Below are 22,718 nucleotides of genomic sequence, written 5' to 3' on the forward strand. Positions count from 1 at the left end.
TGGCCCGGGTTCAGGGTTCAATTCCCATCTTAGGAGATGAGTCCTTTATCTTCTGTCTGTGTATTTATGTGTATTGTGTGTGGTGCTTGTATATAACAGAGGTTTGATTAATTGGTTAAAAATAATAAGTGCTTCCGTCATATTTTTGTGAGAAAAATTAAACGTATAATGCCTTTTATATAGTTCATGTGACTTAAGGAATCTTTGGGAAATGAAGACAGTTTTAAAGATTATTGGTAAAATAAAAATATCTTAAAATGTAACCATTTGGTCTAAATTATGCAGGTCAGATATTAGGTTTGCTAAATGCTTTAAGGTCATAAGCTGCTGCTTTCACTTTTGAAAATTGTTTAATTTACCTACTTTGACCATATTAGAGTCTAGATAAGGCCTGGGGACATGTGATGTTAGCCATACCCCAAGCAATGCTAGAAAAAGTCAGACCTTATCTGCACTTCTGTCTGTGTCCTAGGCTGCACGCCTAGTACATAATTAAAATGCTTACCAACCAGGGTTTTCACCAAAAGTAAAAATCACTGAAAGTTAACATTGTAACATGTAATTGAGACTACTGAAGAATAGTTCTACACATAAGGTGTGTAAGGAAAGTGAAATGTGTTTTTGGTAAAAGATCATTAGAAGTCATGAGAATGTAAATTTTCTTCCTTAGATTAAATGGTTAAATTATTGTTTTAAGTTAGATAGAATGAAGCTGAAGGTTTAACAAAGTTTTGGAAAGTGTGAAAAATTAATTGTAAGACATTCTGTGTGTGAATATATTAGTTAAAGTTAAAGGGGTATTCAGTTTTTCTATAAATTAAACATTGGAATAAAAGCACAAGTTTTTTCTGGAGCAAAAACCTGCTATGATTTGCTCTTTAACAAAAATATGTAAAGGGTTATAAAAGGTTTGTGAGAATCTTACCTTATAGTCAAACTGATTAAGATTAAATACATTTGTCTATAAGGTTTTATAAAGAATTGGGTTTGTCATCAATAATGCACAAATGCAAGAGTCACATTTGGCTTATTTGGTACAAAAACCATACAGGAAGCATTATCAAATGTAAAATGGTATTTGGATTTTTGGGGGCTGTAATTGTATAAATGTATTATTGGTATATATTGAAAATTATTTTAAAAAGTCTTATAATTCTGATATTACTTGGTGTATATTGTGAATAATTATAATTGTTACATAAAATCATTGTATACCACAGAAGGAAGCAAATTTCCTTATCAATTGAGACTTTAATAGTGGCTGTCCTAAGACTTTTTGTTATCCACACACAATTGTTGTCTTTTAATCCTCTTCAAAAGTTTGTTTATAATCAACTGTAGAACTCTAACAGGTGTTCTTAAATGCAGATTTCTGATAACTTTGGAAATTGTGATATTAAAATAAAGGAAAACACTTTCAGAATACTCATGGAGAGCTGAAATGTTCAGGAATATCAAGCAGAACAGAAGTTAACTGCATTGACTGAACTAATAGAAGACTAAAGTAATCATTTTAACTTTGCTTAAAATGCTGCTGATCCTTTGTTTTGTTTTTCAGAGTCAAGGAAACTTATCTTTTGAGCTATTTGCAGCTTGTAGCAATTGAGTAAAGTATATTGCTGTGAATAACATTTGAAGCATATTTAGTTCTCTCTACCTAATTTCTCCAGAATGTGGAAACTATTTGTGAGTATTCTTACATTATGGCAATATAGTTATTTGCATAAGTGCAATAAGAATCTGTTTTCTTTTGCAACAGGACACAATTGGAAACACTGGTTATTTTACCAATGCTTTGACTGGAATGGCGTGTTTTCCTTTAAGGAATCAAACTTGACTTGTAAAGCCAATAAAAGCCCCTTGGGGAGTTGGCCTCAGACCTTGTCTACAACAGCCCCTGTACAGGGTTTCTGACCTGTGGTAAGTAAAGAATGTCACTTTCTACAGGTCCAGGATCCCCAGGTTATCTTGGGACCCCAAGAGGAGGGGAATTTACTCATCTCACAGGTATTTGAGGGTACAAACCTATGGCAGGGCTCAGCTCTGAAAAAGTCTTATCTGAGATTCCTTCTATGGAATAAAGTTGCATCAAAACCAATTAAAAAAGTGGTTATGTAAAAAATAATTATTCTCATTGCACTTCATACAACTAATCAGGCCAAGTATAATAAAGCAAATCAGTCTTACCATTATTTGTCTTTAGTAAAAATGGGAAACGGGAGAGAGAAATTATGTTTCAGAAACTGTGGTACACTTGTTATTAAATTCTAGTCTCATCAGTTGTTTTTAAGTTTGTTTCTGCAATTTAGGCTAACCCTGCTTATTCCTCTGAACCAACTAGTGACATCTGACTGCTGCTCAGAGGAAACAAGAGGGATGGGTAATGTAAAAATCTAAATCAGTATTCTAATTCTGAGCACACTTATGAATCTTCCAGATGTCACCTTTTGTCAAAACTCGGAGTTATGAATTGCCCTCTCCATACTGATGCTTTCTGACTGAGCTCCTCTCTACCCTGAATACAAGAGACTCGCATAGTTAAGCAAGAGTATCATTGCTCCTATTCAGCATGAAGAAGTTACAGAAGATGGATTTTCAATAGAGAAGTTAGGTTTACACAATCAAGGATGGACAGGGCAGAGTCACCAACATTTTGGGGGAAAGTAGCCAGGGGCTGTACTACCACAAGGTATGTCTTCCATTCTCTCTCATTGTTTTTGCATCCTCCTCTTTTTCTTTTTCTTTTTCTTTTTTTTTTTTTTTTTGAGACAGGGTCTCACTCTGTTGCTCAGGCTGGAGGGCAATGGCATGATCACAGCTTACTGTAGCCTCAACCTCCAGGGTTCAAGCAATCCTCCTACCTCAGCTTCCCAGGTAGCTGGTACTATAGGCATGTGCCACCATGCCCAGGTAATTTTTGTATTTTTAGTAGAGATGGGGTTTCACCATATTGCCAGGCTGGTCTCAAACTCCTGGGCTCAAGTGATCTGCCCGCCTCTGCTTCCCAAAGTGCTGGCATTACAGGCATGCAACACCATGCCCAGCCCTCTGTGGCTTTCTGAACACTGGTATCATTATCAGACTGGCTGAACCTGGGGAGCAAAGCCACAGGAAACCCTGGCCTGTAGACCACAAGGAGTGCTTCCACTGCTGCTCCAGTTAGACAAATCCCGGAGCAGGAATCCAGCTGGCCCCATTTGGTTCATGGACCCATCCCTGTTCCAATCATTGTGGCCAGGTGGGATGGAGTATTCTGAGTAGCCCAGGATAGATTGGGGGCCAACTCAGTGAGTGGAGAATGTTTACACCTTAGTTGGGGCGAAGAACTGTGAAATACTCTTAACTGGAAGCTCCTGAGTTGGCTTTATGTATACCTGAGGGCTGTGCCATCTTTCAGCCGTCCAGAAGCTTCCTTTTAAAGCTGTATGAAGGGCTGGGCACAGTGGCTCACGCCTGTAATCCCAGCACTTTGGGAGGCCGAGGTGGGCGGATCACCTGAGGTCAGGAATTTGAGACCAGACTGGTCAACATATAGTGAAACCCCAACTCCACTACAAAATACAAAACTTAGCTGGGTGTGGTGATGCATGCCTGTATTCCCAGCTACTTGGGAAGCTGAGGCAGAAAAATCCCTTTAACCCAGGAAGCGGAGGTTGTCGTAAGCTGAGATTGTACCACTCTGCTCCAGCCTGGGACACAGAGCAAGACTCCATCTCTCACTCTGAGTCTCTTTGAATCTCAGTTTCCTGAAATATTAAATGGGGGTAATAATACATAATAGATGTCAAGTGCGTAAAACACCTAGGGGCTCCATATAGCTTTATTTTTATTTATTTATTTTAGATAAATATATATTTCAAATATATATTATATTAAATATATATTATCTTAAACATATTTCAAATAAATATATATTTTAAATATAGGCCAGCATCATCCTGATACCAAAGCCTGGCAGAAACACAACAAAAAAAGAGAATTTTAGACCAATATCCCTGATGAACATTGATGCAAAAATCCTCAGTAAAATACTGGCAAACTGAATTCAGCAGCACATCAAAAAGCTTATCCACCATGATCAAGTGGGCTTCATCCCTGGGATGCAAGGCTGGTTCAACATACACAAATCAATAAACGTAATCCAGCATATAAACAGACCAATGACAAAAACCATATGATTATCTCAATAGATGCAGAAAAGGCCTTTGACAAAATTCAACAGCCCTTCATGCTAAAAACTCTCAATAAATTAGGTATTGATGGGACATATCTCAAAATAATAAGAGCTATCTATGACAAACCCACAGCCAATATCATACTGAATGGGCAAAAGCTGAAAGCATTCCCTTTGAAAACTGGCACAAGACAGGGATGCCCTCTCTCACCACTCCTATTCAACATAGTGTTGGAAGTTCTGGCCAGGGCAATCAGGCAGGAGAAGGAAATAAAGGGTATTCAATTAGGAAAAGAGGAAGTCAAATTGTCCCTGTTTGCAGATGACATGATTGTATATTTAGAAAACCCCATTGTCTCAGCCCAAAATCTCCTTAAGCTGATAAGCAACTTCAGCAAAGTCTCAGGATACAAAATCAATGTACAAAAATCACAAGCATGCTTATAAACCAATAACAGACAGAGAGCCAAATCATGAATGAACTCCCATTCACAATTGCTTCAAAGAGAATAAAATACCTAGGAATCCAACTTACAAGGGACGTGAAGGACCTCTTCAAGGAGAACTACAAACCACTGCTCAATGAAATAAAAGAGGATACAAACAAATGGAAGAACATTCCATGCTCATGGATAGGAAGAATCAATATTGTGAAAATGGCCATACTGCCCAAGGTAATTTATAGATTCAATGCCATCCCCAACAAGCTACCAATGACTTTCTTCACAGAATTGGAAAAAACTACTTTAAAGTTCATATGGAACCAAAAAAGAGCCTGCATTGCCAAGTCAATCCTAAGCCAAAAGAACAAAGCTGGAGGCATCAGTCTACCTGACTTCAAACTATACTACAAGGCTACAGTAACCAAAACAGCATGGCACAGGTACCAAAACAGAGATATAGACGAATAAAACAGAACAGAGCCCTCAGAGGTATGTTGCATATCTACAACTATCTGATCTTTGACAAACCTGACAAAAACAAGAAATCGGGAAAGGATTCCCTATTTAATAAATGGTGCTGGGAAAACTGGCTAGCCATATGTAGAAAGCTGAAACTGGATCCCTTCCTTACACCTTATACAAAAATTAATTCAAGATGGATTAAAGACTTAAATGTTAGACTGAAAACCATAAAAACCCTAGAAGAAAACCTAGGCAATACCATTCAGGACATAGGCATGGGCAAGGACTTCATGTCTAAAACACCAAAAGCAATGGCAACAAAAGCCAGAATTGACAAATGGGATCTAATTAAACTAAAGAGCTTCTGCACAGCAAAAGAAACTACCATCAGAGTGAACAGGCAACCTACAGAATGGGAGAAAATGTTTGCAATCTACTTATCTGAGAAAGGGCTAATATCCAAAATCTACAATGATCTCAAATTTACAAGAATAAAACAACCCCATCGACAAGTGGGTGAAGGATATGAACAGACACTTCTCAAAAGAAGACATTTATGCAGCCAAAAGACACATGCAAAAATGCTCATCATCACGGGCCATCAGAGAAATGAAAATTAAAACCACAATGAGATGCCATCTCACACCAGTTAGAATGGCAATCATTAAAAAGTCAGGAAACAACAGGTGCTGGAGAGGATGTGGAGAAATAGGAACACTTTTACACTGTTGGTGGGACTGTAAACTAGTTCAACCATTGTGGATGTCAGTGTGGCGACTCCTCAGGGATCTAGAACTAGAAATACCATTTGCCCCAGCCATCCCATTACTGAGTATATACCCAAAGGATTATAAATCGTGCTGCTATAAAGACACATGCACATGTATGTTTATTGTGGCACTATTCACAATAGCAAAGACTTGGAACCAGCCCAAATGTCCATCAATGATAGACTGGATTAAGAAAATGTGGCACATATACACCATGGAATACTATGCAGTCATAAAAAATGATGAGTTCATGTCCTTTGTAGGGACATGATGAAGCTGGAAACCATCATTCGCAGCAAACTATGGCAAGGACAAAAACCAAACACCGCATGTTCTCACTCATAGGTGGGAATTGAATAATGAGAACACATGGACACAGGAAGGGGAACATCACACACTGGGGCCTGTTGTGGGGTTGGCAGAGCGGGGAGGGATGGCTTTAGGAGATATACCTAATGTTAAATGATGAGTTAATGGGTGCAGCACACCAACATGGCACATGTATACATATGTAACAAACCTGCACATTGTGCACATGTACCCTAAAACTTAAAGTATAATAAAAATAAAATAAAATAAATATATATTTTAAATATACATTTATTTTAAATATATAAATATTTAAATAAATATAAATAATTATAATTTATAATTTATTTATAATAAATAAATAAAAATAAAACTATATGGAGCCCTTAAGTGTTTTAGGTACTTGACATCTATTGTGTATTATTACCCCCATTTAATAGTTCAGGAAACTCAGACCCAAAGAGATGGAGGAACTTCACTAAGATCACACAGTGAGTCACTGCAAAGTTGCAAAACCTGGTCTGACTGACCATCTTGCAGGATATTCCCTTTTTTTTTTTCTTAGATGGAGTCTCACTCTGTCACACAGGCTGGAGTGCAGTGATGTGATCTCGGCTCAAATTTCAAAGCAATGAAATTCCTGAAAGCCACTTAGTTATTGGGAGAGAAGAAGATTAAAAGAAAGAAAAATTAGTGAGTGAAGAACGGAGAGGTATTGGATGGGAAGATATTGTGGGAGAAATGGAATCTTGAAGCTAAGGAGATTGGCCAAAGGTTTTTGTTTTTTGTTTTTGTTTGTTTGTTTGTTTGTTTTTGAGACAGGGTCTCACTCTATCACTCAAGCTGGAGCACAGTGGAACAATCATGGCTCGCTGTATTCTTGACTTCCTGGGCACAAGCGATCCTCCCACCTCCACCTCAGCCTCCAGAGTAGCTGGGACCACAGGCACATGCCACCATGCCTGGCTAATTTCTGTATTTTTGTAGAGACAGGGTCTGGCTATGTTGCCCAAGCTGGTCTCAAACTCCTGGGCTCAAGAGATCCTCCCATCTCAGCCTCCCAAAGTGCTGGGATTGGTGTGAGCCACTACGCCCAGCTGAAAGATTCTTTAGTCCAGTAGACACACACACACACACACACACACACACACACACACACACACACACACGTCAGTTCAAATGAAATCTCACCTGGGATCCCATTCAGGTCATCAAAATCATTAGCATATTAACATTTATTGAGCACTCATGTGCCAGGTATAAGGCCCAGCTCTTTTCAAACATGATCTCATTGAATCCTCCCAACAGCAGAATAGGTCATTTTATTAGCCCCATTTTATGGATGAGGTTTTTTGTTTTGTTTTGTTTTGAGATGAAGTCTGGCTCTGGCGCCCAGGCTGGAGTGCGGTGGCACAATCTCAGCTAACTGCAACCTCCACCTCCTGGGTTCAAGCGATTCTCCCACCTCAGCCTCCTAAATAGTTGGGATTACAGACATGCACCACCACACCTGGCTAATTTTTGTGTTTTCAGTAGAGACGGGGTTTCATCATGTTTGCCAGGCTGGTCTCCAACTTCTGACCTCAGGTAATCCACCTGCCTTGGCCTCCCAAAGTGCTGGGATTACAGGCGTGAGCCACCATGCCTGGCCAAGGTCAGCTCTTTAACATCAAAGCTGGACTCCAACCCAGGTGTCTCTTCCACCAGGTATCTGAAGAACTTGTCACCCACTCTGGGATGGATAGGCCATTAGGGAGAGTCAGGCTGGGTTAGGGAGATGTGGATGAGGGAGAGGCTCACCCAAGAAGTGGAGGGATGGGACGTAGGAGTCCTGACTGCTGCCCCAGACTCCTATGAAATAAAGAGATGAGCTCAGCTTGTCACTGGAAAATCTCTGTGGAGTATTCATTGTGCCTGAAGTTCTATGATGGTGGCAGTGGACAGATGAAAAGTACTATCTCTTAAAGAGATTAAGTATGTTTGAACACAACTTCATTTCTTGTTGAAAATACATTTCATTTCCCCTCCCTTCATTCCCCCACCAAATGCATTGCACTGCTTTGGAGTACTTGGAAAAACCAGTTTAAAAACCTTGAGGCTGGGTACAGTGGTTCATGCCTGTAATCCCAGCACTTTGGGAGGCCAAGGTGGACGGAATCACCTGCGGTCAGGAATTTGAGAACAGCCTGGCCAACATGGTGAAACCCTGTCTCTTCTAAAAATACAAAAATTAGCCGGGTGTGGTGGCAGGCCCCTGTAATCCCAGCTACTTTACTCTGGAGGCTGAGGCAGGAGAACCACTTGAACCCAGGTCGCAGAGGCTGCAGTGACCTGATATCATGCCACTGCCCTCCAGCCTGGGTGACAGAGCGAGACTCCATCTCAGAATACATACATACATACATACATACACACACACATACAAACCTTGCTGGATGCACAGTAGACTTTGTTCCTTCCCTCTACAACATTTCTCCATGACCTGGAACAAAAAGAAGGGAACTTCTGTTTACTGAGCACCTATGACCTGCAAGGCATTTTATATCTTACCTCATTCATTCCCCACAACAACACTTGTCAGGCGTCACGCCTATCTTACAGGCAAGAAAACCAAGGCACAGAGAGGTGGAGGAACTTAATGTCAGATGTGAACCAGGCCATACGATGCACAGGGCGTGCTCTTCCCATGCCAGGCTGCCGCCCAGTGATTCTCAGCTTCATTATGAGCACAGAGTTTATTTCAGCCATTATTGGCCAAAGGAACTGCTCTGTGAGGGATGCCCATGTTTGGAGCCTTCGTTTATGGTCCCTGGCCACTGACTCTTCTCCTACGGCTATAGCTGTTGAAGACAGTGGTTGATAACATGTCAAGAAGGAAGCCTGGGATGAAGACTTATTCCCCACACTGCAGGTCCTAGCTCCAGGCTGTCAGGCAGGGGCAGTGATTTCAGAATGTGAAGGATTCAGAATCTGGTGGGTCCAGAGGATCCTGCCAAAGGGTTAGCCAGCTGGAATCAGAGGGGTAACTTGTCAGGGAGCAGGGGGAGGTAGGTAGCTGCTGAAGTTGCTGCTAAGAGTGATCCCAAAGTTCTGACATATCTGTCTCATCCATCCATCCATTCATCCATTCACTCACCAATCCATCCATTCATCCACTCATCCATCCATCCATCCACTCATCCATCCATCCACTCATCCATCCATCCACTCATCCATCCAACCACTCATCCATCCATCCATCCATCCATCCACTCACCTATCTATGTGGCCCTTGAACACACAATCAGAACATAAAGGTGGAAGAACGGGTTTTCTTCTTTGCTGTGACACCTCTGGCTTTTCCTGATCAGTGATGGGGAGCTGCAGACTGGGAGTGCTTCAGCTCTGGTTCACTCTGATCTTGGGCAAGTTACCTCTCCACTCTGAGAGGTTGGGGAGGTGGAAGAGACCATATAGCTGTCTTGTGCAGATCGCCTCTCCTATTTCATCGATGGGTGACCGAGCCTGGGAGTAGGAATGTGACTTGCCAAGGTCAGGTAAGGAATTAGTGGTAGATTTGGTACTGGATCCCAGGATCCTGCTGCTCATTTGTAAAGTGAGAATGGGAATCCCGGCTCTCCTCACTTCCCAGGATTGTAGAGAGCACCCCATGAGATAAATGGTGGGAAAGCATTTTGACAGGTGAGGTCACAAGGCCAAAAGGTGCCAAATGTGCACCTGGGGCCCTGGCTGCTAGACTAGGGCAGATTCCACAGAGACCAAAAGGGGTCAGCAGAGGCTTGTGCTTAAATGCTCAGCTAGTATCTGCTGCAAGGCACAATGCCTGGGTGCTGGGATTGGGCCTGGGAGGCAAAGTCATTTAATTAATTTATTTTTATTAATTAATTAATTTTTTGAGACAGAGTCTTACTCTGTAGTCCTGGCTAGAGTGCAGTGGCACTATCTCGGCTCACTGCAACCTCAGCCTCCTGGATTCAAGTGATTCTCCTGCCTCTGCCTCCTGAGTAGCTGGGATTGTAGGCAGGCACCACCACACTCAGCTAATTTTTGTAGAGATGGGGTTTCACCATTTTGGCCAGGCTGGTCTTAAACTCCTGACCTCTAGTGATCTGCTCTCCCCGATCTCCCAAAGAGTTGGGATTATAGGTGTGAGCCACCGCGCCCATCAATTTTATTTATTTATTTATTTATTTATTTATTTATTTATTTATTTATTTATCTGAGACAAAGTATTTCTCTGTCGCCCAGGCTGGAAGTGCAGTGGCACAATCTTGGCTCACTGCAACCTCCGCCTCCCGGGTTCAACTGATTCTCGTGCCTCAGCCTCCCTAGTGGCTGGCATTACAGGTGGGCGCTACCACGCCCGACTAATTTTTTTATTTTTAGTATAAACGGGGTTTCATTATGCTGACCAGGTTGGTCTCGAAAACTCCTGACCTCAAGTGATCCGCCCGCCTTAGCCTCACAAAGTGCAGGGATTACAGGCATGAGCCATGGCACCCAGCCTGGCCATTTTTCTGTGGAATTCCAGGAACAGGCTGAGTGGGGATGGGGGTGGTTCTGAGGCTACTAAAGAGAATAGCCAAAGATTGTATAGGTAAATCCTACCTGCCAACGCCCTAGACTCAAATGCATCAGGCTCACCCCAGGAAGGGCAGCTAGGGCTGCCTTGTTCTAGAGACTATATGAAGGGCAAGGAAAAAGCCTCCTGAACCCAGGTGGAAGCCTAAATGCTAAGGGATGTTCTGGATCCTCATCATCAGATAATCCAGAGAGAAGTGAACTGATGGCCCCTCAAACCAGTGAGTAATGGGAATAAAGGAATGTGCTGTTCATCACAGCAACTAAAAGTCTGCAGGAGAGACAAAGCTCTTGAGGGTAAGGGTAGTGATAGGAGGAGGGTCAGTCATTTTCGTGCTAGTTAAGAAATATGTATCAGGCACTATATTAGGTGTTGGAGATACTGAAATGTACAAGACAGTCATGGCCCCTTTTTTCAGAGCTCAAAGTCTAGTGGGGAAAACAGACATTAAATAGGCAATTACAGGCAGACAGAGCTTAAAAAGAGGATAACAGTGGCTACCTTAAAAGGATGTTGTGAAATTTAATGAGATAATCCAGGTAATGAGTTTTATCAGGGCTTGGCACAGAGTAAGCCCTCTAAAAATGATAACTATTTTTTTCTTGCTTTGGATAGGGAAGTTAAAATGAAGGGCTCTGTGGAAGTGAAGTGTAAAGAGAGATCTATTCCAGGTCGGAGGCTAGGGAGTCCCAAGACCGCCTGAAGAAATCACAAGAGATCTGAAGAACTTTTAGCTTGAGGGAGAGGGAGGGGAGAAAAAAATAGCAACTCGTTAGCAATTCAGTTTCATCACTTTACAGCCTATGAAGTCTTTGGCTTCCCTCATCTGGTTCGATCTTCAAACCTAAACAGACCGGCATCTAGAGTTAATATTTCCATTTTACACAAGAGGGAAGTGAGACCCAGTGGGAAAAATGACTTGTTCAGAGTCATAAAGCAAAGTCCGGAAGCAAGTCTTTCTGGTCCATTATGTGTGGGAAAAGTAAACAAACACCGCGGGGCGTTACCGAAATATTAGGTTATAAACGTGGAACAAAGTCTAAGAGTTAACGAGAGCGAGGCACGACTTATAGGGGTGGGCCAGGTAGGTTTCCCGGGGGAGCTGGCATTGGAATAGGCTTCTTCGCCTGCTCGGTGTCAAGACCCCGCAGGAGAGTGGCGGATTCATTCAGGAAGCAGCCGCTCCGCGAAGCCTTAGCCAAGGGTCTTCCGGAAAGACACCAGTCTTGATCCTGGAGCCTCAATCCCCGCTGGCCCAGCACTTTGGTTTCCATAGCAATTGTCTCGTCGCAGAAAGGAATCGCCTGTGCTGGGTCTTCAGACCTCAGCTCCACGCCCCTGAGCAGCCCCACCCTGGCTCAACCCGTTACCCGCCCCGCCAGCAAGCCGGGGTCACTGCAGTCCCCGCGTCGAAGCGGAAAAGGTCTGCTCAGCTCACCGCACCCCACTTCTTCCAGACCCGTCCGTCTTCACAGCAACGCGCCGGGTCTCACCACAGCGGATGCGAGGGACAATATTACCGCGTCCGTGGCCTCCGGACTCTGCGCGCCATGTCCAACAGCCCCCGTCCCCTTCCCCGCAGCCAATATGTGTCTCCCAGGCAACGCGCCGCGCTCGGTTCAGGGCTCCGCCCAGGGACTCACTCCGCGTCAGCGCGCTCCCACCTAGGTGCGCCGGCAACCAGCCTCCAGTTTCCAACTCTTTCTCCAACAGGGAAGCCGCAATGACACAGCCGACTAGGTCCTCGGTCACCTGTGACCAGGGATCCTCCACGATCTGCGGGACCGCCGCCCAGGCGACCACCAGTTCCAGCGCCACCTCGGGTTCGAACTACCAGCGCGATAGACTCGGCCGCCGCCCAGAAATCGGCGTAGGGGGTCAGCCGCAGATCTGCTTTCCGCGGCCGAGGTCCGCGCAGCAGCCGGTGCTGTTCAGGTGTGGCCCGCATGCCCAGAGCGTTCGTCAGACCCTCGGACCCGCGAGGGAACCCTAACTCTTTGGGACTTGCGCTCCCCTTAGCCGGACCCCGGCCCTTTTTCACACCCCAGGATAGTCGATTTCTCGTAGCCCCGGGCCCCAGCACCTTCCCAGTCTAGCTCTTCGGATTCCCCGGAGCCCGAACTCCCTCGCCCCGGAATCCCGGGAGAACCTGGAATCCCCATCTCCACTGACATTTTCTCAGAATGACATCTCCACTGACATTTTCTCAGAATCGGCCCCGGCCCGTCAGTCCCCCAGGCATGACATCGTGTGGCCGCAGCGCCCTAGGGGGTGAGCCCTGACTCTTAGAACCTGGCGAGGCCCAGGTCCTCCCAAGTTCGAATCCGTCTCATACGCCCCTTCTCAGCCTCTCTGTTCCCCGGTGGTCCTGGAAAAAACCCCAGTTCCCTCTGCCTGGCCCAGATCCTCACAAACCCCAATTACCCGCGCTCCTTTCCATTCCACAAACCCGCCTCACTGCATCCTTCAGGTTCCTGTCCATGGAGAACTTGAGGTGGAAAGCAATTTGGTTCAAAATGACCTTTATTACTTGAAAGGGAATATTTCCAGTCGTTGCCACCCTCTTCCCCTTCTAGTATTGGTAAATTTGGTGCACCCACTGAGTGGGTGAAGAGTTTTATGTGTCCTTAAATGTTTTAGGGATTTTTTTTTAAACAACAACAACAAAAAACCAGGATTTGGGGAACTTTTGTGTTTGAGCATCTTGATCTCTAAACCAGCCTTTTCCATCACCTCATACCTAGGCTGTGCATAGAGGTCAGAAAAATGTAAATGGGAGACTGGGAAATTGGATTGTTCATATTAGTTTGTAAATCTAAAAACATACATGACACTCCGGGTTCCAAATTGGCTGAAAATGAATTGCGATTCTCCTGCCTCAGCCTCCTGAGTAGCTGGGATTACAGGCGTGGGCCACCATGCTCGGCTAATTTTTGTATTATTAGTAGAGACCGGGTTTCACCATGTTGGCCAGTCTGGTCTGGAACTCCTGACCTCAGGTGATCTGCCTGCCTCTGCCTCCCAAAGTGCTGGGATTACAGGTGTGAGCCACTGCACCTAGCATCAGTTAGAAAAAAATTCTAGTCCTTCAAAATGTTTCACCCTTCCACAGTTGTCTTTTTTGTCCTAATTATAAAAGTAGCATACACTTATGGATAAATAAGGCCAGGTGCAGTGGCTCATGCCTGTAATCCCACCGCTTTGGGAGGCTGAGGAGGGTGGATCGCCTGAGCTCAGGAGTTTGAGACCAGCCAGGTCAACATGGCGAAACCCTTTCTCTACCAAAAATGCAAAAAATTAGCTGGGCATGGTGGCTGGCCTGTGGTCCCAGTTACTTGGGAGCCTGAGGTGGGAGGATTGCTTGAGCCTGGGAGGCAGAGGTTGCATTGAGCGGAGATTGCGCCACTGCACTCCAACATGGGCGACAGAGTGAGATCCCATCTCAAAGAAATAAAAATAAAATAAAATAAGAAAAATAAGACAGATTAGCAGCATGATTGGCTAGGGACAATCACTGTTAACATTTTGGTGCATTTTGTTCAGGCTTCATTCATATATAATATATATATATATGACAACATACTTATACTTAAAAAAAAATCACAAAAAGTTCAGTTTCTAGTAACCTGCTTTCTTCTCCCATCTAATACACCACCCGTGTCTATGTTTCATACACGACATGTATTTTATTTTATGACATACCAAAATTTATTCAATATTGTACATTGTTTCCACATTTTAGAAAGAACATATGAACAATTTTTTTTTTTTTTGAGACGGAGTCTCACTCTGTCGCCCAGGCTGGAGTACAATGGTACAGTAGTTCACTGCAACCTCCGCCTCCTGGGTTCATGTGATTCTCCTGCCCCAGCCTCCCAGGTAGCTGGGATTACAGGCGCTCACCACCATGCCCAGCTAATTTTTGTATTTTTAGCAGAGATGGGGTTTCACCATGTTTGCCAGGCTGTTCTGGAACTCCTGACTTCCAAGTGATTCGCCTGCTTCAGCCTCCCAAAGTGCTGGGACTACAGGCATGAGCCAACTTGCCCGGTCCTGAACAATTATTTTTAAATGGACAAAACCATTTAAAGGTATATGTTCATAAGACTACTTCGTGGTGTAACCAAATTATCAAAAAGTGAAAACTCAGTGCCTGGAAGTGTATCCACTTTTCACCATTTTCTCATTTTGACCAAATTGTTATATTTTCACCTGGAGTACTTGGCTCCATTCTACCCCACCCCACCCCATCTTTCACCTCTCACCTTTCAGAGTCTCCTAAAACCCCTAGCCACCCCATACCTCCTTCACTTTTCTAAACTCCCCAAACTTTCTTCCAGAATTTCCCTGTTAACCAGCCTAACACCTGTCCAAGCTTTTCATTTGCATTTCTCCCTGCTCTGATTTATACTCCCCCAACCCCCCACCTCCCAGATCCCCTTGAGGCATATGCTCTAGAGCAAGTGCCCCCCAAGCTAAACACCTCCCAGATTCATCCTTCTGAATCCTACCCTACAACTTTACTCCTCTCCTCTAAGACTCCTCTCACCATTTCATCCTTAAGAAGGATCAAGATGACTGCTTTTGGCTGGGTGGGCGTGGTGGCACTTGACTGTAATCCCAGCACTTTGGGAGGCTGAGGTGGGTGTACCTCTTGAGGTCAGGAGTTTGAACCCAGCCTGTCCAACATGGTGAAATCCCGTCTCTACTAAAAGTACAAAAATTAGCCAGGCATGGTGGCAAGTGCCTGTAGTCCCAGCTACTCAGGAGGCCGAGGCAGGAGAATTGCTTGAACTGGAGGTGGAGTTTGCAGTAAGCCAAGATTGCACCACCACACTCCAGCCTGGGAGACAGAGTGAAACTCTGTCTCAAATAAACAAAAAACACAAAAAGGGTGACTGCTTCTGAGGATGGTTCTGAGTTCCTGATAACCCTTCTCTTGTGGACTGCACTGGGCCATTTTACATCCTCAGAATGGCTTTTCTTCTGGGTATCCATGAAATACCCCTTTAGCATACCTTTTCCACAACAAGAAACTGTGGTTACTCCCCTGTTCTGAAAATTATGGCAGACCTGCACTTGTCCCAAGAAACCCGGGGAAGCCTCAGCCACTCCCTCAGGACCCCATCAAATGTGCTCTGGCCCAGGCCCCAACCGTCTGTAACCTGTGCCACCTTTCCCTCCCTGCTCCAGCTTAATGAATTCCAGTGAAGCAGCGATGAAAAAAACTTTACCCAAGAGCCATTTATCTCGGGTGATTATTCATGATAACCGCATCGCACAACGAATCTATGAGATGGAGGTAAAGTAGCCACAAGCTTTTGCATTAGAGGGTGTTAGTGGCTTGACCCATATTCATTTCATTCTCCCTATATGCTGGGATATCATAGAGGTGATAGGGAGTCATCAAGGTGCTCTAAGGCAGGCCCCATTTTACAGAGGAGGCAATTGATACTCGGGGTTACTGAGTTGCGCAAGGTGTCGCACCTGTTCCTGGGCTAAGGGAGCCAGAGAGAAAGACTCCATGTCTCTTGGGTCTTTTTTTCTGAAAGCACATTATATCTCTATTTGGGGAATCCATGAATGGATTCTTATTTTCTCCCATACAAAGTCTTGGGTCCTAGGCCACACACAGTGGCTCATACCTCTAATCCCAGCACTTTGGGAGGCTGAGGCAGGAGGATCACTTGAGGTCAGGAATTCGAGACCAGCCTGGCCAATATGGTGAAATCGTGTCTTTACTAAAAATACAAAAATTAGCCAGGTGTGGTGGCAGCCAGGTGTGTGGCAACAGAGCAAGACTCCATCTCAAAAAACAAACAAACAAACAAACAAACAAACAAACAGAAAACCAAAGTCTTGGGTCCTAGAGTTTGAATGGGCCTCAACACCATCTTGTCAATTTTTTCCTTTGGGGATTATCCCCATTTTCCAGATGAGAACTGAGGCTCTTCTCCCACTTTTTGCTATGGACAGGTAGAGTTTCACCTGCTTACTCGAAATCCTGAGTGCTGTCACCCCACTGTTCCCACAGACCCTGATTGATGGATTCATTAAACCTGTCCTTAGGGCCTGCTTGGGACAGGTACTGTGTTGGGCGCTAGGAAGAGACAAGTGAACAAGATGGACTCCAGGAACACACTCATTCTTTCAAGCAGAGCAGGGTGCCCAGGGTTGAGCTGCTGCCACCTTCTTTTCTCTTTTGAGACAGAGTTTCATTCCTGTTGTCCAGGCTGGAGTGCAGTGGTGCTATCTCAACTCACTGCAACCTCTACCTCCCGGGTTAAGCAATTCTCCTGCCTCACCCTCTCAAGTAGCTGGAATTACAGGCATGCACCACTACGCCCGTCTAATTTTTGTTTTATTAGTAGAGACGGGGTTTCACCATGTTGGCCAGGCTGGTCTCAAACTCCTGACCTCAGGTGATCCACCCACCTCAGACTCCCAAAGTGCTGGGATTACAGGAGTGAGCCACCACGCCCAGCTGCTGCCTGCTTCTTGACTCTTTTGAGCTTCCCTCCATGTTCCAGGGTCAAGTCTGGATGGGCCCACAGGATTCTAACATTAAAAACAATTGGAGATCCTTAAGAGATGGTGCCAGATCCTCCTGAAGGCCACAAACACCAAAAGAAGAGTAGGGACCTGGGCATTTCTCTTTCTGCTACACTTCCATGGGTGTGGTGTAGTGGAAATAGATGGGCAAGCCAGCTTTGTGTGACCCTGTGTGAATTACACTTCCTCCAGACTCTGCTTTCTCATTTGTAAAATAGGATCTATTAAGATCCTCTCAGTTGCAGGTAACATAAACTGAACTTGAACTAGTTCAAGCAAAATAGAAAAGTTGGGTTTACATAATCAAGGATGGATAGGGCAGAGTCGCCAATGTTTTTGGGGAAAGTAGCCAGGGGCTGTACTACCACCAGGTATGTCTTCCGTTCTCTCTCATCATCTTTGTATCCCCTTTTTTTCTTTCCTTTTTTTTCTTTTTCTTTTTTTTTTTTTTTTTTTTTGAGACAGGGTCTCACTCTTTTGCTCAGGCTGGAGGGCAGTGGCATGATCACAGCTTGCTGTAGCCTCAACCTCCTGAGTTCAAGCAATCCTCCCACCTCAGCCTCCCAGGTTGCTAGGATTACAGGCACGTGCCGTCATGCCCAGCTAATGTTTTGCACTTTTAATAGAAACGGGGTTTCACCGTATTGCCCAGGCTGGCCTCAAACTCCTGGGCTCAAGTGATCTGCCCATCTCTGCTTCCCAAAGTGCTGGCATTATAGGCATGCTCCACCATGCCCAGCCCTTTGTGGCTTTCTGTATTTAGTAGGTAGAGGCCAGGGACGCTGCTGAATATCCCGCAGCGTATGGGACAGCCCTCTACCACACACTGCCTAGCTCAAAATGTCAGTAGTGTCAAGGTTGAGAAACCCTGATTGGTAAGAGTCATGCTCAAGGTAAAATCACTAGTTGAGAGAGGCCAAAAAGCCTACTGTCATGGGGTGGACTAGAAAATGGTGGTAAGCCAGGGTGGTGGCTCACGCACTTTGGAAGGCTGAGGTGGGCGGATCACCTGAGGTTGTGAGTTCGAGACCAGCCTGACCAACATGGAGAAACCCCTCTCTACTAAAAATAGAAAACTAGCCAGGTGTGGTGGCACATGCCTGTAATCCCAGCTACTTGGGAGGCTGAGGCAGGAGAATTGCTTGAACCCGGGAGGCCGAGGTTGCGATGAGCCAATATCGCATAATTGCACTCCAGTCTGGGCAACAAGAGTGAAACTCCCTCTCAAAAAAAAAAAAAGAAAAGAAAAGAAAAGAAAATGGTGTTAATAAGATTGGGCACAGTGGCTCACACCTGTAAGCCCAGCACTTTGGGAGGCTAAAGCAGGTGCCTCACTTGAGGTCGGGAGTTTGAGACCAGCCTGGCCAACATGGTGAAACCCTGTCTCTACCAAAAATACAAAAATTAACCTGGTGTGGTGGCTCAAGCCTGTAATCTCAGATACTTGGAAGGCTGAGGCACAAGAATCGCTTGAACCCAAGATGTGGAGGTTGCAGTTAACCAAGATTGTGCCACTGCACTCTCTCTAGCCTGGGCAATAGAGTGAGACCCTGTCTCAAAAAAAAAGAAAAAGAAAAAAAGAAAATGGTGGTAATAGCAGCCACTTGGTAATGGGGCTGGATCAGAATAATCTCAGGTGCATGACAAAAGTGGAGATTGCTGGCCCCCATCCAAACCCTATTAAGCAAGAATCCTTGGGGCCTAAGTTTGTATCAAGCAACTGAAATGCTCCCGATGCTCAGCCAGGTTTGGAGAACACGGACTTGAACTATGACATTTAGTACCCACCCTCCCTCTTTAATTCCTCATGTCAAGTAATCATGTCAATATTGACTGGCCTTTATGAAGAAGTCCTTTGCTTAACCTTGTGCTAGATCTTCAGATAATGTTAGTGCTTATCAGAATCCCCTGGAGGGCTTGTTAAAAAACGTACATTCCCAGGATCACCACCCACCACATTGTTTCTACATGCCCCAAACCTCCCCATCCTTCAAAACCTAGCCTCAGTTTATATGCTAACTTCTCTGGGTAGCTTTTCTTTTCTTTTCTGAGACAGAGTCTCACTCTGTCACCCAGGCTGGAGTGCAGTGGCACAATCTCGGCTCAATGCAACTTCTGCCTCCTGGGTTCAAGCGATTCTTGTGCCTTAGCCTCCTGAGTAGCTGGGATTACAGGCGCATGCCACCACACCCAGCTAGGTTTTTTTGTATTTTGAGTAGAGATGGGGTTTCCCCATGTTGGCCAGGCTGATCTCAAACTCCTGGCCTCAAGTGACCCACCTGCCTTGGCCCCCCAAAGTGCTGGGATTACAGACGTGAGCCACAGCGCCCAGCCAAGTGAAATTTGTCGTGATATCTCCCTTCCTTGAACTCTGTGCTTCTTTTGGAAGTGGACCACTTTCTCTCTTAGAAATATTTGGGCACGTGGTCCGGGCACGGTGGCTCACGCCTGTAATCTCAGCACTTTGGGAGGCCGAAGCAGGCGGATCACAAGGTCAGGAGATCGAGACCATCCTGGCTAACATGGTGAAACCCCGTCTCTACTAAAAATACAAAAAATTAGCCTGGTGTGGTGGCGGGCGCATGTAGTCCCAGCTACTCTGGAGGCTGAGGCAGGAGAATGGCGTGAACCCGGGAGGCGGAGCTTGCAGTGAGCTGAGATCGCACCACTGCACTCCAGCCTGGGTGACAGTGCGAGACTCCATCTCAAAAAAAAAAAAAAAGAAATATCTGGGCATGTGTCTTACCTCCTGACTACACTGGAGTTACTGTGAAGACCTGTGGCAGTTTTTCTTAGTATCCTCTCCTGTAGCTAGCTCATTGGAGTAAATGAATAAGACATAGGATGTTGGCTTCCCACACCTTACCGCCTTTTGGGGGACAGGACAGAAGTTATACAATAGAAGAAATAAGTAGAATTCAGTGTGAGACAGAGTCTCACTCTGTTGTCCAGGCTATAGTGCTGTGGTGCGGTCTCGGCTTACTGCAGCCTCCACCTCCTGGGTTCAAGCAACTCTCCTGCCTCAGCCTCCCGAGTAGCTGGGATTACAGGTGCCTACCACCATGCTTGGCTAATCTTTGTATTTTCAGTGGAGACAGGGTTTCACCTTGTTGGCCAGGCTGCTCTCAAACTCCTGACTTCAAGTGATCCACCCTCCTTGGCCTCCCAGAGTGTTGGGATTACAGGCGTGAGCCACTGCGCCAGTCCTTGGAGTTATCTAGCTTAATGCATGCTTTTTACAAATAGAGAAATAGGCTCTCTGTGAGTCAAAGTATATGGAATGTACATAGGGTCCAGCTGACACTTTTCCCATTCCCACATCAGTAGCACAGATGCCTGCCCTGCTGTGAAGTAATCCTAATCTCACCTCTTTAGGATCTTGATCCTAACCTCACCTCTGTTTTTTGTAAGGTGAGCGCTTTAGAGAAGACCAAGAAAAAGATCAGCCACTACTATGAACACCTGAAAAAAAAGTTCATGACAGAGCAGCTCAGAAAGCTGGGGCGATGGAGAGAGGAATACGTGAACAGCAACCGGTACTTAACCTTCGGGATACCACCACCAGTTTAAACTCCAGTCTCCCAAGAAAGGCCAACCACCCTAGTTCTGGCAAAGGGATCTGCCCCAGGGTCACGATGACACCAGTGTGACCCGAGGAGAACTAGTAACTACAACCTACACAACTGTAGAACAATAAACAGAAACCAGCAGACAGCGGAGCATAACAAATCCTCAGCAATCCTCATATTCCTTGCCCATGCATCCCCTCTATTCTGGTGAAGGAGGTTCTGATAGTCTCGTAGATGCTCAACTCAAAAAGGTGGGATCAAGCTAGCTTCCATGCTTAAGGCAAAGATTGACCTCTCGGTGCCCACATGTCTGAGGTGACATGCCAGGCCAAGTGTGCTGGGACAGTGGTACCTTAGATGGAAGGCCTCAGTAATGCCACTGCCTGGCATTCCAGTGGTAAGGAGGTCAGGGGGAGGCATCAGAAGGACCTGGCTTAAGTGCTATTTCTACCACCATTTCCTTATCTGAAAGAATGTGGTAGTAGTAAGGGAACCTACCTCCGAGGTCTAGCATGAGGATGTAAAGTGCTGAGCCCAGGGCTCATCATTTCCAGTGGTTCTCACCATGATGGCTCCAGTAGCCTTCCAGTGGTCCCCACTCGCTGTTCTGCCTGCTCTCCAGACTACACCTGGATAGTCCCCACACTGTAGCTTTATTTGCGAAGATCCTTCATCTGGAATGCCGCTTTAGCTCTCTCTTCATCCTTCAAGGCTTATCTGTATGTCATTTCCTACATGGCATTTTTTTCTTTTTCTTTTTCTTTTTTTTTTTTTTTTTTTGAGGTGGAGTCTCTATCGCCTAGGCTGGAATGCAGTGGCGCAATCTCGGCTCACTGCAACCTCCGCCTTCCAGGTTCGAGTGATTTTCATGCCTCAGCTTCCTGAGTAGCTAGGATTAAAGGCATGTGCCTCCACACCTGGCTAACTTTTGTATTTTTGGTAGAGAAGGGTTTTCGCCATGTTGGCCAAGCTGATCTCGAACTCCTGACCTCACGTGATCCTCCCTTCTTGACCTTCCAAAGTGCTGGTATTACAGGCATGAGCCACCGTGCATGGCCACCAAAGTCATTTAATTCCTGGAGACCCCTAGCAGGGAACACTTTCCAGCCCAGCCCTTTGTTAAGTCAGAAGTGTTACTCTGCCTATTAAAATTCTGGGCCTGGTCCAGCTGCTGACTTTGAAAGTCTGCAGACCTATGAGGGCCGAGGGGACAGAGCCAGGGGCAGGCCTTGGACTGGGACCTCCTGCCTCCCTCAGTAACGTCTCTCTGGGTTTCAGCTCTCCCACTTGCTCTTCAGGAATGGTGGGGCTGGTGGGTGGTTTCTGCACTTCCTTCCATTTCTCAGATCCTGAGATGGGGCACAGAGCTTTGTACACATAATGCTTCATGAATGTCTGCTGAGTGGAAGGAAACAAATCCTGCTCTGAGCAAAGCAATAAAGTCCAGGCTTATCAAAATGATCACTCAGGGAGAGTTTAACTTGACTAATCACTTTACAAAGTGATTCCCAGTGGTATTCCTTATCCAGTCTGCTCATCCAGGAGCATTTTCAAAGCTTCTGTCACCAAGCCCCTGTCATTCAAGTTGGGTCTCCCAGCTAATGGAAGTACCCCTTTATAGGAGCTTTGTGCAATAGTCTTAAGTTTGGCCAGGCGCAGTGGTTCATGCCTGTAATCCAAGCACTTTGGGAGGTCCAGGTAGGAGGATCACTTGAGGCCAGGAGTTTGGGACCAACCTGGGCAACGTAGTGAGACCCTGTCTCTACAAAAAATAAAAAATAAAATGAAAAATCAGCCTGGTGTGGTGGCGCGTGCCTGTACTCCCAGCTACTCGGGAAGCTGAAGTGGGAGGATTAC

General features: G+C 45.3%; 2 protein-coding genes across 4 annotated transcripts in view; one reads left to right on the forward strand and one right to left on the reverse strand.

Moving 5' to 3' along the window:
* The window catches only part of SOX30 (SRY-box transcription factor 30), a 48,570-nt gene extending 36,259 nt beyond the window's left edge, over positions 1-12,311 (reverse strand). The window contains exons 1-2 of the mRNA XM_019026126.4: positions 12,179-12,311; positions 8,586-8,640 (exon numbers count right to left, since the gene is read on the reverse strand). Coding sequence (XP_018881671.4) covers positions 8,586-8,637 — 52 coding nt within the window. The 5' untranslated portion in view covers positions 8,638-8,640; positions 12,179-12,311. The remainder of the gene's footprint in view (positions 1-8,585; positions 8,641-12,178) is intronic.
* On the forward strand, positions 1,556-21,021 carry C4H5orf52 (chromosome 4 C5orf52 homolog). Of its 3 annotated transcripts, XM_055387221.2 has the most exons (5): positions 1,556-1,686; positions 2,438-2,689; positions 12,454-12,675; positions 15,934-16,042; positions 20,704-21,021. In XM_055387221.2, exons 2-5 carry the CDS (start codon positions 2,628-2,630, stop codon positions 20,860-20,862), a joined length of 552 nt encoding a protein of 183 aa, XP_055243196.2. In that variant the 5' UTR covers positions 1,556-1,686; positions 2,438-2,627; the 3' UTR covers positions 20,863-21,021. The 3 variants fall into 3 exon arrangements, with proteins under 3 accessions (XP_055243196.2, XP_018881674.3, XP_018881673.3); XM_019026129.4 differs by lacking the exons at positions 1,556-1,686; positions 2,438-2,689 and adding an exon at positions 11,301-11,824; XM_019026128.4 differs by lacking the exons at positions 1,556-1,686; positions 2,438-2,689 and having other exon boundaries at positions 12,242-12,675.
* Positions 21,022-22,718: the final 1,697 nt, after the last annotated feature.

Source organism: Gorilla gorilla, chromosome 4, assembly GCF_029281585.2.
Source record: "Gorilla gorilla gorilla isolate KB3781 chromosome 4, NHGRI_mGorGor1-v2.1_pri, whole genome shotgun sequence".
NCBI classification, from domain to species: domain Eukaryota; kingdom Metazoa; phylum Chordata; class Mammalia; order Primates; family Hominidae; genus Gorilla; species Gorilla gorilla.

Bases quoted from the DNA above. Each gene is read 5' to 3' on its own strand.
- C4H5orf52 (XM_019026128.4), top strand. From the start codon at position 12,242: ATGCGAGGGACAATATTACCGCGTCCGTGGCCTCCGGACTCTGCGCGC. The intron at 12,676-15,933 runs GTGTGGCCCGCA...TCCCTGCTCCAG, and splicing joins CAGCAGCCGGTGCTGTTCAG to CTTAATGAATTCCAGTGAAG. The intron at 16,043-20,703 runs GTAAAGTAGCCA...GTTTTTTGTAAG, and splicing joins AACGAATCTATGAGATGGAG to GTGAGCGCTTTAGAGAAGAC.